This window comes from Semicossyphus pulcher, unplaced genomic scaffold (genome assembly GCF_022749685.1).
Source record: "Semicossyphus pulcher isolate SPU_LCO1_2020_fin unplaced genomic scaffold, fSemPul1.0.p SCAF_24, whole genome shotgun sequence".
NCBI lineage: Eukaryota > Metazoa > Chordata > Actinopteri > Labriformes > Labridae > Semicossyphus > Semicossyphus pulcher.
The window spans coordinates 7,207,648-7,224,816 of record NW_027211698.1 but is presented as its reverse complement, the minus strand read 5'-3'; the positions used below and the strand labels follow the sequence as shown (position 1 = coordinate 7,224,816).

Sequence of the window (17,169 nt, the reverse complement as noted above, 5' to 3'; positions counted from 1 at the left end):
CGATATGAGATACGATATGCAATACATTATGCAATACATTATGCTATACGATATGCGATACGATATGCGATACATTATGTGATACGATATGCGATAGATTATGCGATAGATTATACGATACATTACACGATACATTATGCAATACGATATGCGATACATTACACAATATGATACATGATACGATACGTGATGCGATACACAATGTGATACATGATGTGATATGCAGTGCAATATGCGATATGATGCGTGATACGATGCGTGATGTAATATGCGATAAGATATGCAGTGCAATACACGATACAATACGCAACACAACACGCGCTATGATACATGATATGCGGTGCAATACGTGGCCCACGGTAATGCTACTATCACGATACAACGATTCTGTGATAATTGATATATCGCAAGTGTGAGTCAGAAATGATACATGTCGAGATTTGATTAACTTCTCCTTTGGCTAGTTAATTTTTGTCCACGTTGCCCTCATGCATGCCATAAGCTCCACTGTGAAGAGTCATGAAGTAGTGACGCGGTGAGTCAAAATCGCAGGGAAATCCGCTTAGAGAACCGTATATTTGGCGCCAGCCTATCGATAACTTTATTGCACGAGTCAGGACGACGATATATTGCTGTATCAATATTTTGTCCCACCCCTACTTGTTATACATAATAGGCAATTTCTATTGTAACTTTAATAAAAATGGCACTAATAATATGACAATGCTATAATATACACTTAGTTATCTGGTTAACAGTAAGTAGCTGCTACCCACACTTTGTCTTGCCTCAAACATGAGTGCTCTTTGATTTGCTGGAAGTTTTCATGCCCCTAACAATCTGAACTTAAAAATATTATTTGACCAAATAACTGATACAAAACAATGCTTTGTGGTCTGAGAGGATTACTGAAAGAACAAAGAGGTGTGATCTAAAGTGTTATCCTTTGTACTGCAGCTGCTCAGCTAAGAGACAATCCACAATAGTGTCATCTGGCTTTCATCGCTGTCCAGTGAAAACCCTGCATCTCCACACTTCTCAAATAAACTGAGAGGTTAAGTTGTCCTGGTGTTGAAAAAAATCCTCTTAGTCATTTAAAATAAAGTAATCTGAAAAATATGTTGTCTCGGAGCATTTTGTAGTAAAAGTTAAATTTGTGAGATGCATGATTTTCGCAGGAAGGCAACGGTATTGATGCTCCTTCAGTTTTGTAGCTCTCCCTGTCATAGCCTACAGTTTTTGCATCATTTAGCCTTTATTGCTTTCTCTCCGCTGTTATGTCTCTTTTCTTTTTTCCCTCTGTAAACACACCAACGTCAAATTTACCAGACTTTCGGCGGATTCAAATAATTACAGTTAGTCCTCCGGATTGTGTGATTAAAGCTGAATCCCTAGCAACGGTCTGTTCTTCATAGCAATGGTCTGCTATCGAGAAATAGCAGACCTCGGAATGCCATAGTCAACCAATCAGAATCAAGTATTTAACACAGCCGTGTAGTAACAAACAATAATATAGTCACAAGCAGATATGATAAAAGTATTTTGTCAAAGCTCTGTCCTCTTAAGCATGTGTAACAGGTGTATAAACCGACAATAACAGACAATATTACACAGTTGTAATCATGTTTTGTATAAATATTATATTTCATGTATAGAAAATATAAAAAGTATCATATTTGAATAAATATAACTATTATATGTGTTTTTACTTCTTTTATTATATTATTTATTATTATTACACTGCTGTGTTAAATACTTGATTCTGATTGGTTATTACAGTATTCCGAGGTCTGTTATTTCTCAATAACAGACCGTTGTTATGAAGAACAGACTGCTGCTAGGGATGCGACTCTATGAGGACTAACTGTTATCATATCAATCCACAGAAAGAAGTCTGGTAAATTTGAGGTTGGTTTGTTTACAGAAGGGAAAAAAATAAAAGCATTATCCCTTACTTAAACGCCACAAACTTCAGTCAGACTTCCTCCACTCTCAACCATTTCAAACGGGGAGGGAGATTCAATTTTTCCCTAACCAATCACTAGAGACCAAAGTATCCACCAAGGTTTTAAGAATGTAAGCGAGCAAAGTAAACACAAACTACGACATCAAGAAGAAGTGTCTATGAAAACACTTTTAGGAGCGTTATTCCCCGTGGTTTATTTAACCTAATTTCTCTGTCTTTGTAAGTTCCCCTAAAGCTGCCTATTATGTAGGCCACCAACATTTTAGCGGTTTAAATGGCTGCACCTGAGGCTTCTAATGGTGACGGATAATAGAAAGTCAAAGTTCACCGTCATTGACTGGTGCGATTATTGTTTATATCACAGGTGCTTACATGAATCTCAGGATTTGAAACCTTCATCAGAGGTTTTCTTTGTTTTTCTTTCATTATTTCCTGTTTATAGATTTTTGCCAGTTATGTGCCTCGCTGTCATGTGCACTTATGGGAGTTATTTGTTTTTATTTTCTTTTATTGTGAAGCGCATCGCAGAAGTGCCCCTGCTGCTCAGGGATTTTTTTTAATATGTTGTATATGTGAATGTTTCTGTTGATAAACCTGTTTAGTATTAGGAGAGAGACATCAAATAAGTTAAGAATAATTAGCTTTAGCACAGATGGATGGTTTGGGTGGGAAGCGCAATAACAGCTTGTTTTAAGAGCAGTGAGAGATTGTCACTGTGATGCACTTTTTCATTCTGTGTGTTTCCAGCTGAACGAGATGATCCGCGCTCCGGTCGAAGGCGATTTCTGGCAGGTCGACCACATCCGGCCGGTCTACGGCGGAGGAGGACAGTGCTCTCTGGACAACCTGCAGACGCTGTGCACCGTCTGCCACAAAGCCGTACGTTGCGCCCTCCGCATCGCTGCACCCGTAACAACCGCGACAGCGGCTTTAGAGCCAAAGGGCTTAAGGGGCAAAAGCAATTTGTCTAACATTTAAGGCGCACAGTGGATGGACCTCTCCTTTATCCCCACATAAAAAGGAAACCTCATCACTCATGTTGAGGATCACATGGGGTGGCAGTAATGTGATACATGGTCAAACACATTGATCAAAAGTCATACCATCCCTCACAGAGCCATATATTGCCTGTAATAACATCACATTGTGTGTGGTGTGTGACATATTGATATATAGCATTTGTTGCAAAAAGCTATATATCGGTCTTGAGATTTTCAAGTCAATATTTCATAATCAAAGACAATTCTCGAGGCTGATTTGAGAGCAGAGGTTTCAAAATAAAATACAGCTCTCATTGTAACCTTAAATGTGCTTAACTTTCACGGCAGGCAGCGTTTTTGTCAGAGTGGGTGTCAGTTTGGATGGAAACGCTTCATACGCTGACATGATGTGAGGAACTGCGCGTTCCGATAAGGGGATCCTCTCGCTGTTTATGCCACCTCTCAGACACTTTAATCTAGAGATGCTCAATATATTGATCTCACTTTTCTCTTCCGCGCAGGCTGCGGATTTAACTCTTACATCATGTTTCTATTTTTCTCCTCAGAGGACGGCGCAGCAAGCCAAAGAGCGGAGCCAGATGAGGAAGAGCGCCGCAGCCTCCAAGGTTGCGTCAGACATCAGCAGGTTCTTCGTCAGGAAATGAAATTGAGGGCTTAGTGAGGGTTGTAGAATTTCCTGAATCAAATTGTTAGCTCGATTTCTTACAGCGTGGAGGACGCATCATGATTCACACTCAGGTATTAGAAAGGCCGGATTTCCTTACTTCCTCCACCTAACCTTGCGGTGACATCAGCTGTTGCGGCGACTGCATCAAATGCTAATTCAGCCGCGTCCCCGAAACGTCACAAGTGCGGTAGTTTTGATTTATGACGCCCCCCTTTCGCTCGAGGCTGAATTGGAGCAGGTTGTTTGGAGAGATGCTGCTATTTCAAGATTTTGCAAAGTTGGTGAAAAGTAGCAGGTGAGAGATGAATTAGGGCCTTTGTGATTAAAACTCCACGCCAGGAAACACAACCAAGTGTCCTCATTGGCGCCCTCAACAAGTTGCGCCTTCCTCTTTGGAAGATGGATGAACGCTCCCAGGTGAAATAAAAACCTATTTTCATCTTGTTTCACGTTGTCTTCTTTTCCTCTGCTGCTTTAAACACAGCCGGACTGTAAATACACCAAGACGTTGGTTGTTCTGACAAGCTAGCAAATCGTTTCATCGCCTGGAGTCAGGAACATTATTGTCCACGTCCACGCACATACCTCCTCTTCAGCTGTGCTTGATGATCTGAACAGGGCTAAAGTCAGTCAGGAGGGCTATGTTTAGAGCGCCGGAGAGCAGAGTTACTATGGAAACAAGGCTTCAGGTTCAGCAATGTCGGGAATATTGAATCTGTTCTTGTGAGAGTTATACAATGAGCCAGACAGACATCAGAAACTCCAATCAATAGCAGCAGGCTCCTGTGAAAACGAGGCCGTCACATTCCTCCACAGCAGAATTTCGCCACCCGTTCTCGGCTCCGCAGATGTCGTCATGTCACGATTTGTCTGTCAGCCGTGTCAAACTCCGAGCTCAGCAAATTTCGCCCCGGCGCTGCAAAGTTTAACATTTCTCTGGCAGCCCCAACTACTCTCAGCCTATCAGCGCGCGATGTTAAAGCCACAGTTGAAACTTTCTCGGAGCCCATGTGGGTGCGAGCGTGGGTGTGTGTGTATTTCCCCTACGGCTGCTCCAGGTCTCCACTTAATAAGACCGTTGTTCCTCTCCTGTCCAAACCGACAAGCTTTGTGAGTAATGAACATCTCCCAGGCAGCCTTCCAACAACAGCAGGATTCAGTGTCAGTCCCTGTCAGCAGCCAATGACTCTGATCTGCTGTTTTATTACACCCAAAAGGTGTATGTGCGTGCGTGTGAGAGAAAGTGAGGCAGGAAGAAAACTAGCAAAAGTGTGAGCGAGTGTGTTTCTGTGCGTTACACAAATAAGTGTTTGGCAGAGGGGGAGTGTATATTGGACGAGAGAGGAAGTTGTGTGTGTTTGTCAGATGGAGCCATAATGAGGCAGCGCCCCGATGAAGACGTCTCATGTTCTTCCCAGAGGGGCTTCTGGGTAAAGAGCAGCGCAGCAGCCGCGTGACACTGTTTGCGCTGGACAACCTATCAGCCCAGAGGAAAAACATTACCTCCACAGGTGATGACAGTAATAAAGATGGACTCAAACACAGACGGACGGCCGCCGAGGCTTGCATGTTTGCTCTCTGACACCCCCCACCTCACTCCCTCCGCACCTTCTTTAAACTCAGCATCAGGGCAAAAACCCAACTCACTTTCTTTTCCCCGCATCAACTTCAATCAACGCCTTTTCCGGTGCCACTGCTGCGGAGACGTATCAACAGGTTACATAGCAACACAGCACTCGCTGAACGTCACACGGCCAAAATTAGCCGGGCAAATATCTGGCGGAAATAATGACATATAGTTAGAAAATCACACTACAGTGACAAAGAAAAGACAACAGACAAGGAACAGAAAACTGGCCCGTCTGAAGAAAATCCAAGCAAATAGAATTCATTCTTGATACTTGATAATACAAAATCTTAAAGAATTTTAAGGATAAGTTCTGTAATATTCTATGTTTTATCAACTAAGTGCTTTTTTAATGATTTTATGAACATGTGCAAATCTAATCCTGACAATCTCAGTGCAGACAAAGCCTGGCGCACCCCCAGCAATCTTTGGCCCGGACCCCAGGTTGGGAACCACTGCTCTATTTCATAGAGCTCAATTTCTGTCAACTGAACAGCACACAACAGTTTACATCGTAATTCATTTTTATTACGTGGCTGTGTTTAGTACTTGAATCTGATTGGTTAATGCCGGCATTCAAAGGTCTGTTATTTCTCAATAACAGACCTTTGGAGTTCAATTAGACGCTGGGTGCTGCTTTTTGGAATACAAGCTTTTTGGATGTTGTAACACAACACCACGGAGGTTCATTCCTTTTCTATAATGAGGTTCTGCAGTTCACATTGCATCCAGATGTGCTGTTATTTCTCAATAACAGACCGTTGTTATGAAGGGATATAGGGTTATATGCTATATTGTTATATGCTAGGGATGTGGCTCTAATTACACAATCCGGTACTGTTCTTGCATAGCGCTTTTCTAGTCCAACCACTCAGAGCCCTGTCACATTACATGTCACATTCACCCATTTGCACTCATTCACACACTGATGGCAATGACCTAAGTGCCAATTTCCAATCAGGATTCATGCATTCATACCCAATGGCTATGCCACTGGGAGCAATTTGGGTTCAGTGTCTTGCCCAAGGACACCGAGGACCGAACCCCTTTCAATCTACCACTGAGCCACAGTCGCCCCAAATACAAAGAAACAAAAATAATTTATTTTTAGCCTCCGTAATGTAACCTGAAATGTGGGAAAGTAATAAAGTCACTCAAATGGAGCTTGTTAAAAACTGAGAGACACTGGGGAGACTCTCAACTGGACCTCTATGACCTGTAATGCAATGAAAAGCTAGCACTACCATTCGCGAGCTAATCTGCTAGCATGTTTTCACCGGCTGTTTGCTGTTAGAATTTAATTGACAGATTCGCACATTATGGAAGGTAAGGAAATGTTCTGTGGTAAGAACGCTATACATATAAAACATGACTCAACTCCATTAATGTCACATTTTGGATGGAGGTTGGCTCGCTACAAGAATTAGCTTGCTCCTGCTGTTTCGAAAGGCGCTAGCTACAAATATCTGCATTGTTCAAATCCTAATTTAGCAAAACTAAAAAGAGGTGAAAGCATGAACAATGTGGCAAGTTAATGAATGTATGTTAATCAATTTCCTAAGGACAGTTGTGTTCTGTGGTTATTAACTGTTAAAGTTCTCTTTCATTGAACTTAGTCAAGCTAGCAAGGCTACAGAAAAGTAAGCAACTGACGCTATTGGCTGTGACAAGAGTCACAAGTTGTGTGGGGAGAAAGACAGTGGAGAGATTTTATCAGAACAAGGAGAAGAGTGAAATTAAATTAGATTTTTAAACGGTTTTAAAACTAAAAATGAGATCCAAATATGCTACTGACAGATGATATCACTCTGCTAGCCGCTGCAACACACAAGCTAACGGTCAAGAACAGTTGTAACTGATGCGCAGGGATAGCTAGTCAATCCAAATCCCACTTGGATGAATAGTCTAAGTTCAGGATGAGTTTTACAAATATATATCTGTAAGAGGAACATCTGAGCAGCTAATGTGTATTCATCCACAGCTGAAAATAGTCCCAAACAAACGCTTGATTTCCTCCTGTTTAAGTAGCATTTGCTAAAACTACAGAGTCCACCTTTTTGAGGAACATACTGTTTTTATTCATGTTTATATTTAGACAATTTCTGGGTTCAGACCAGAGACAGTTGAACACATCGCTGGTCTTATTCCAAACATCCAAAGGTAGACGGGACCATTCTGAGAGCAAACATTACCTCTGCATCAGTGTTTCGCAATGTGGGTCAGAGGACCTCCAGGGGCCCTTCACAGCGCTCATGGGGGTCCACAGCAAATTGAGAAATAGATTAATATCACTGTAACTTAATTCCATAGGAATTTCACTAATTACAGACATTGCATTATGCATGAGGAGGATAATGCTAAGTGTTGGTGTCGTTTTGAGTGTGTCCCTGTAGGATCTGGTGGCAAAATATGTCGCTTGTTTGAAAAGCGCTGTTCCAACCAGGCAAAACTTGACAGTAAACTATACAAATCATTCATAATTCAATGATGATTTGCATTCAGACAGCAAGGCGTTATATTTGGCGCCATTCCACCGGTTATTCCATTTCAACCTCGCCTGCCCCCATAATCTACTTTGGCCTTTTCAGCTGAAGGAAGCGCTTCTACAAACCCAATCTTGTGTGACAGGTGTGATGGAAAAGGGCCAATAAAAGCCTGCACAGCGCGCCGCGTGCTGCCGCCGGCTCTCCAATCCGTGGCTGAATCCTGCTGTGGTTTGATTCCTAGCTGCCACACTCTCCGCTGTGATCCCTCTGTGTCTGTGACCCTCCCTGCCCTTCAGCAAGGAAAAGGAAATAGACACGAGGGAGGCCGTACCCCGCTGCTCTCCTTCAGGAGTGAAAAACAGGAACGGCACAGTCTCCGTCTTGCCAAAGCACCTCTGATATTCCGTCACTGGGTGGAATGTGAACTGCAGAACCTCATTATAGAAAAGGAATGGACCTCCAGTCAGACCTCCGCGGCGTTGTGTTACAACATCCAAAAAGCTTGTATTCTAAAAAGCAGCACCCGTCGTCTGTTTAGGAAGCAGTTCTTGGCTTGAAACCGTCACAGCCGATGAGAGGCTTTTGTCTTTATCGTCATTTTATCTCTTAGGATGGTGATGAGATGATTAATCATTCCTTGCTGCAGCATGTGCTCGCAAACGTCTGGCACCGCCTGACAGAGCGCGACGCCCTGGGTGGAGGAAAACGGTATTATGGCCCAGGTAATTGGTGGAGGACCATCACTCATAAGCGATCAAATTAATCTCATTAAAACACGTCTCTGGTTGCGCTGAGGTGTTTCTTGAGGACCGACGCACAGAAGGAGTTTTCCAAAATGAGCTGATCCATCCTTATGAGTGTCATACACGCAAATGATATTCCAAGTGCAACTGAAGCGAGCAACAGAAAATCAATACGGCAATTCCCCCACAAACCGTGGCTATTTCCTAATGTCGCTCGGCGTGGTAGGGGATGCGCGCCGGGTAAAAGGATGCTTTCTCATTGCTCAGCTGGAGACGGCTTTTGTCAAGTCCAAATTCTATTTATTCAAGATGGCTCCCCGGTTGTCTCCCAAGACGCATGGCATGCTGCGGATTAAGACGCAAAAAACGCAATCAATTCACCCAGCAGGAGATCAGGGGAAATAACAGATAAGGTTCTTAGCATAATTCATACAGTCCCCAATCTGGCTAGGATTAATGTATGTCTTCACTGTAGCTCGCTCTCATTTGTATGTTGGAGCTCGTGTGGGGCTAAATTGCCGCTTCATGCGGCCCATTACAATCAGGCTTTGTTTGGAGAGGGCCCTGCGAGGACTGGATCTGACCACGTCGCTTTACAAGGCATCTAATGCAATTTAGCACTGATGTAATCGCATCTATATTTTATTAGCATTACAGTTTCTGTCAGCATAATTACCCGTGCACATTCAACACATTGTGCCGCATTAACTAAACATACAGTCCGTGTATTAACATGTTTCATACATTCACAGCAGAGTCCAGGCGACACTTGACATCAGAGGAAGAAAGCCGCAGTAGGCTGCAGCATTACCGTTCCCTCCTTCTTTCATGTGCGCTGTGTTCAGATGATTGAGGTTAAAAATGGAAAAGCCGAACAAACCGCCCTCCGACAAGTTCCCCTTTTCATGAGCCTTAAAAGACATCTTTTCATCTCCCATTTCATTCTGCGGCCATTGATCAGCCATCTCTCGCAGATTGCTTCCAGACATCTATTCAGCCGCTCCGTCGCCGGCTCAGCATGACTGCATTTCATAGGTCTTAATAGCAAGGTCGGGGCTTTTGTGCGTGTATTAAAAACCTGGGCCACAATCGCTTAAATCGGTGGTAAATTCACATGAAAAAAAGTCTTGTGAAAAGTGGATCAACATGTTTGAAAGTTTAATGCAAAACTGGGCTGATTCTCAAATTTGGGGCCGAAATAGATTTTTTTTTTTGGTGACGCGCATGAGCCAGAAAAAGGTCATGTCAGTCGTGTGACAAGAGTGACAGGTCTGGGGCATCATTACTGAGACTTGGAAGGTCTGTGTAAGCACCTTTGGTCACCTCAGGAGAATAGATCCCCACTGCGCTGCTGCCGGCCTAATGAGCACACACAGCCCGGAGTCTAATGAGAAGAGGGCGATTGCGACTGTCTTCCATCAGCCCTCTGCTCCGTCGGAAACAGCATCCCATAATGCCTTGAACGCGCGGAATGAGCGACCGAGCGGCGGCGGATGACTTGAGAAGCTCCGCGCCAAAATGTCCTCACAGCTGAAAACTTTCCTTTAGGTTGGGATATTTGCTCGCACTCCTACACGGCAAATAAGATGTGCGAGGGACTTTTCAACGTGTCCTCTCTGCGGTCCCTTGTTTCCAACTGGCAAAGCATGTTTGGATTTCACCAGCTAAAGCAGTCTTTTTTTAGTTCCCAGTCAAACATTTTGTGAATTCCTGGCGTGTCAAACTCTTAAAAAATCCTCCTGATAGCGCACTCCTCGCTTCTGATCTCTTTCCCTTTCAAATTAAAGGTGCTTTACGGATGCCAGAAGCGAACCTCAACCTCATGCACTCCAGCTCACCTCCTTGTTGCGAATACGTCGACGAAAGAGCTACAAGTTTGCTGCTTTAATAGTATATCTCACCTGATTACTAAATGATCCGTTACAGCCGCGCTGAGAGGTCATGTTTTCATCCTCTCCAACGCGTATGAACAACCTTCAGTGGATATTTGTGGACAGATTGGCTTTGGACTCAGCAACAATTGATTCGCCTTTGTTGGCGATCCAGATCTGGGATTCCTGCCACTACATGATTATCACCGCGTCGCCGAAATTATAAAACACACTTGATTCCAAAAGTTTGGGATAACTTTACAAAGGCCAGTAACAAGTTTAACTTGAGTCTGAAGTGTTGGTAGAAATTTCTTTGGATGTAAGTTGGAGAGTTGTTCAGCGTTGGCGGAGGGTTATTGTTACCTAATTAGAGCAATCAAATGAGGAAGGAAGGGAACACCTTTTTTTTTATGAGCTGCAAACACAATTATTCACATTCTGCAAAGTTAAATTCACACTAGCAGCCAAGTCTATTTTAGGCTGCCATTAAGGTCACAGTGAGGCCTTTCCTCCCTCGTTCAGTATCATTAGCAAAGAGGTATGTCTATATGGGTGTCACACAGAAAGGGTTGTTCGCCTCTTTCTTTTCATACATTATCTATGCCGCTTAACCTGTTCAGGGTCACAAGGGGGCCTGAGGAAGAGGCGGGGTACACCCTGGACTGGTCGCCAGTTCCGCCTCAGAGCCGTAACGAAGCGCCGTCCTCGTGCCACCTGTGTCATTCTACATTGGACCAAGCAACGCAGGCGTAAAGCCGCCCCAGTGTGTGTTTTTACAGAGCGTTCCAGCGGTGCGGGAGCAAAACATGCGCGAGGTGAATAAAAAAACGCATGCTTCAAATACACACACACGGCGCAGTTCCGCCCTGCCGGCGCCGCTGTCTACACAGACGCCGTTTCGCCTCTGTTACTACCTCCGATGCCAGGTCAGAGGCGGAACGACTTCGCCCCACCATTCCGCCTCTGTGCGTTCTACATAGAAGACGAAACGTAACAGAGGCACCGAACGCAAAGCGAATATTTGAGTTTGACCGCCGGATCAAAATCCGGATTTAGATAACAGGCGAATATTCGCCCTTCTCTTCCGGAATTGAGGAGAGGAAGCGGGGCTTATCTCCATGGTTACCAACGACGTCAGGAGAATCTCGATGTTCGCTACACCATGTGACGCAAATTCGCAGAGGAACTTACATTTTTTCAACTCGCGCAAATTCGCATCTCCTCGCATCATTGCATTGACTCTGTATGGAATCTCGCCACAGATTTGCATCTACTCGGGCATAATCCCGGCTTGAACTGGCAGTGTAAAAAGTGTGTAGTCAGTGTAAATCTCCCCGTTGTGGGACGAATAAAGGTTTATCTTATCTTATTTGATCTTAAAAGGGCTATAGATACAGACAACCATTCATGCTCACACTACGAGTCACCAATGAACCTAACGAGCATGTCTTCGGACTGTGGGAGGACGCCGGAGTACCCGGAGGGAACCCAGAAAGGCCCTGTTCAGCCGGACCAGGGTTGGAACTAGGAACCTTCTAGCTGTGAGGCGACAGCCTGCAGCCTCCTCTTTCTCTTTTGATATTTTAAATGTATTGTGACTAGATTATTCTCATTAAAGTCTGAAAATGATTCTCTAGTTGTTCCTACACACCAACGCTAAAAATACAAGCATATGAAAAAATGTAGCCGAGTGAAATGCGACCAATCTGACATCCATCTTTCATCATAAATGTGAATCTGACTTCACACTGAGGCAATCATACCTGTGTCACAAACGTCCATTCTAATTTATTGATAAGTACTCTCACAATTGGCTCTTTGAGTGGGTTGCATTTGGCCACTCAAACGTGGACATCTTCACACCCACACCACTTTTTTTCCTCCTGTATATTCAGTTATGCCAGTTTCTCAATTACAGTGCGAGTGGGCTGGTGCAAAAAAAACGGGGGGGAAAGTTGGCTATAGCAACAGTCACCATCAGCCCACTCAGAATTATTCTATGTTATGATATAAATCTTGTTTAATTATGTGAGAGCGTGCATGTTTGCCAGCCGGGATGAAAGGAGCGAGGTGTTCGGATATACCTGGAGAAGCGAGGGCTTCTTCAGCGAGTTGGACGAGGCAGAGCCCTCCGTGTTCATCCTGAGAGTGTAAAAATGGAGTGGATGCTGTGCCAGTGTTTATATAAGTCTGCACTATTGGACACCTCATACGTTTGACACATAATGTCCTAGATTCATAGCAGATATATTTATGAACAGGTACCAGTGCTTACAAGCTCAGTGTCTGACAGCAGCTGCATGTTGGATGTTATGAGATAATATTACACGGCTGTGTTAAATACTCGATTCTGATTGGTCGATTACAGCATTCCGAGGTTTGTTATTTCTCGATAACAGACCATTGTTAGGGATGTGGCTCTAATAGAGGACTAATTGTAATCATATCACTCGCCGAAACAAGTCAGGTAACTTTGATGCTGTAAAAGTAAGTAAAGTGAGTAAAACAGCTAGCTTAGCTGATTTTTGGGCTACAGAGCTAATGGTTGCTATGGACGCAGCTCTCACTGTGAGTACTATTTTTAAACGGAAATCATTTTTAAATTCATGAAATAATTTCCAGATCAATATTTTGTGTCCAATTATTGATTCCAGAAGTAAAAAGGCCGTGTAGGAACCAGTGCTGATACAGGATACACGAGAGTCGTGCTAACACCTTTGTGCTGCGAGATGAGGTCATCGCACCTAGCCAAAACATATCGCCAGATAGGGTTAACATTACGTAAAATATTTACTGTGCTCCTTAGAAATTTGACATACAGTATCGTTCCTTAATTGTGGAGTAATATATTGTTAGTAAAAGACAATCTGCAGGACTAGCTTAAAGAGCTTAAACACCGGTACCTACCTGAAGCTAACAGGCTATTTAATTAACTTTTATGGGATCTCACTCTCCAGATGTCTTTAATTATTCCATTGTTGTGTAGCTGTTGGTGTTATTAGCATGTTCACAAATCATCCAGTGGGCAAAAGGGGATAACTGTGTATTTTACACCCCACTTTCTGTGCGAATTACACAAACAAGATACAACATCTTGATTCATGTGCTTTAAAGGTGATGGAAGGCAATATCACTCAACAGAACTCGATGTAATCTATACGGTAAGCAGGACACTGTGTTTGAGCAGCCTGGAAAGACACAAGCTGACTGTGATATCTTTAGAAAAGTGAAGTTTGATTTCAGTTGTTCTGGACACGGAACTTTTTGACCTAAACGGCTGACATACGGCATGCGTAGGAATACAGATCGGTTGTACCGTTAAAAACAGTGCAGAAGGAAAGGGCTGTCTGATGTCAAAGGGAAGCAATGAAAATATTAGAAAATATAGTGTACACTGAAACTATTTTTTTTTTCTTTTTAAGGACTCTTTTTAGTGGCTAAAATATCCGTTTCTCGGGACCCTGTCTGCAGAGCTACATAGCTTAGCTTCTGTTTCAGTACTTCGGCCAGCTCCTCCTGACAGGGGCCATACTAACCATCATCTGTACATAGTACACTCACAATTGATTCAACCCCACTTCTAAACCCAAACTATCCTTTAACCATTTGGTAAATGCCATGGGCAGATACTGCAGGAAGCAAGAATTGGCATTTAAAAATATTATCATTGAAATGTACCTGGTCTGAAGCAGACGTTCACAGATATAGAAATTTCAATGACTGAAGTGATATTTTAGTTCGCCGTTCGTCCTCTACTCTGCTAATTGGGAACAGATCGGCTGCAGGAGCCGCATTTGTCAACAGAGCTGTCAATCATCCTTTTTACGGCATCAAATAACTAATTAAAACTAAACTTGTCAGAAAAAACACTTGGATATAAATCAGCATGATAAGAACTAACTATAATGACAGACACCATGTGTGAGAAAAATTTATTTGGCTTGTATTTTGATTTTATACTTTGACTCATGTCCCATCTGTTAACATGGAGGAGGCGGGCTTTATGACCTATGCTGCAGCCAGTCAGGAGGGGGCGCGCAACATGTTTTGACTTCACTTTAAGTGAGCTGTCATGTCGTCCATCTTTTTATACAGGCAGTGGGTAAGACGGATGAACTATGCAAATGTAGATAAGGGGCAAACATGTGAACATGTTCTTGGCAGTTTACCAGTTAAGATTAGTCTGAATGTTGGACTTTAGGTTTCGAATAATCGCACAGCGCTGTCTGTTATTTGACCCATTCATTTTTGACTGCGATACATTTCCCCACATACCATTCAGCATCATGGCTGTGTCTTCTTAATAGATAAACTAAGTTCAGATGAATTTTTAATCACTTTGCGTGCTTAAGCTACAGAGAAAAAGAGGCAGACAGAGCGTAATAAGATGATACAACCAGTAAACACAGCAATCGAATATAATCAGACAAATAGAGCAAATAAATAAAGATGCAGCATCTTGTGTAAGATGTACTGTAACGTTTGCCGGAATGAGAGATTGAGTTTTTGTCAGATTAATGAGACGCCGATACAAAGAACGAAAAACGGAGATAATAAGAGGGCGCAAACACACACCGGAGGAATTACCCAGCAGCAGGTGCATCTTCACACACAGAGGATTAGCTTTGTTACGCCCACACAAAAGCATGAATCACTGCCTCACACACTCGCACCTTTTACTTTGAAGACATATTAATAGAAGCTTACAGATGTTTCAGCAACGAATCAATCTGTTGACGTCATTATCTTAATGTCAGTGCTGTAATACTCGACATCACATTAAGGCACCATAGGTGGACGGACAATAAAGTGTTTAATACGGGCACAAATCCAACCCTTTTTAGTATAATGCTGCTTGCTGCTTTTCATACCTGCTGGGCTCGTCTGGCTCAGCAGGTATCAGCGTTTTATATTATTGTGTAATATTTTATGAAACTGCAGTAGTTATAAAAGCAAGATACCATTATCATACCTCAAACTGAAACAAGAGTCACTATTTTCATCTGTGCTGCTTCACCTTAAAATATCAATAAACCCTTGGCAGCACCCCCATTGCTTCACCCTGCCGCTGCGAACACAGAAAACCAGATTTCTATGCTCTGTCGACCCAAATCCAGCTTTGGAAAGCCTCAACTCCTACCTTTCCAATTCAGCTTTCTCAATAACCAACTCATCCTCCTCCTCATACTCCCACTCGGACGCATAATCCATAACGTTTTGTTTCGCTGCTACGCCGATGACACCCTGCTGTATCTCCCACGGAAACCCGATGAACCAAATAGCTTCTGCTGTCATGTCGAGTACAATATGTCATAGAACTTCTACCAGCTTGGTAGCGAGCTATTTTCACTGTCAATGCCTCCAGAAAAGCATAATCAAATAAGCTAATTAATTTAGCAGAAGGTCAGGAAGGTCAAGAAAACAGACAGCTGATTAAGGCTTTGATCGAACATATAAACAGATTTCCAATAGACACCAAAGCTCTTTTAGTTAAATTAAGTCTACCTCTTCATTTGTGATGTATTCTGGGTAAAAACAACCCTTTAGTCTCATGGAGGTTCTTCCAGAACACGCTTAACAACCAATTAAATTCAATCATTTGTATATTTCCATGAGGTTACTAAAAACGTCATTGTGCTTTGAGCTGATGTTTGCCTCTTGTCAGTGATTAGTTGCTACTGAACAGCTCTTTGGTTGAGGAAGCTAACTCTTTAAACTCAAGAAACATTAGCATTTATTTGTAGCTGTGTACGTAGCCTACCTAGGAAATGTAAGTCAAATATTCATTCACCAATTTGTTTAGATTTAGTCTCCAACAACCTCTTAAGGAAATAATGGGCCACTTAGCTAGCAAATGTTCCACAATTTTTGCTAGCTAGTTACTGATAGCTTTGTTGCTAACATGTAGCTAACAGTCACTTGATGAAAGTTTTTTGTATTTTTTTTAGCTTCCTAGTGCTGGATGATAAAACCATGCCACTCAACCAGGACAGTAAAGTTAGCTAGCTTAATTGCAAAACTTGCTTAAAACCAGTCACTGGCAGCATGTCCACGCATCTATTTAGTTTTTTCCTTAAGTTTGTTTGTACCAAAGAAAAGTTGGCTGGGAGTTGATGGAGCAGTCTGGCATCATGACAAGAAATGTTTTGTCCGCTCATCGATCCAGTGAGTGAGTAATAGGGGACTAACAATTAGCCACTCTGCTCCCCAAGTGAGGCTAACAACATTGTCAAGCTGTGTGTCGGAGAACTAATAACAACAATGGCAGCACGTATAGACAAGAGATGAGTATTTTACATACCTTTCTTTATATTGCACTGGATTTCAGCTGATACTTGGGTCTCTCGTGATGCGGTGGGTTAATTCAAATTCCTCTTTCCCAAGAAATTGTCTTGAGTGTAAGCTGTCAGTTTGTATCAAGTTTGGCAATCTGTCAAATATAAGACAACAACAGTGAAAAGAACAATTTTCCTCTATTTTGTTTTTTTCAGGATAAGTGACATTTTCGAAAATGCAGGCATTTGCTTTCTTGTGCTGAAGTTCGATGTAAAGACAGATATCACTTTGGTGTCTGTACGCTAGTTATGAATCAAGATGGCAGGCGCTTAGCCTAACGTAAAGAGTACAAGTGAGGGAGAGATTAAGCTCTTTTTTCTACAGGCGTGATATAAAATCAGAATTTTTAAGCTTAAGAGGTGCTGGTCGGCAAAGTTTTTTTTCAAACTTTGGACAGAGCCAGGCCAGCTGTTTGCCTCATGCTTCAACTTTTTATGCTAAGCTAAGCTAACATTTCCTGGCTATAGCTTTA

The 17,169-nt window shown here is 42.7% G+C and overlaps 1 protein-coding gene across 1 annotated transcript in view; it reads left to right on the top strand.

Annotated features, from left to right (window-relative positions):
• The window catches only part of zranb3 (zinc finger, RAN-binding domain containing 3), a 110,866-nt gene extending 106,797 nt beyond the window's left edge, over positions 1 to 4,069 (top strand). Inside the window, exons 21-22 of the mRNA XM_069675317.1 lie at positions 2,714 to 2,845; positions 3,513 to 4,069. Of these exons, the coding sequence (XP_069531418.1) occupies positions 2,714 to 2,845; positions 3,513 to 3,611 (231 nt within the window). The 3' untranslated portion in view covers positions 3,612 to 4,069. The remainder of the gene's footprint in view (positions 1 to 2,713; positions 2,846 to 3,512) is intronic.
• Positions 4,070 to 17,169: the final 13,100 nt, after the last annotated feature.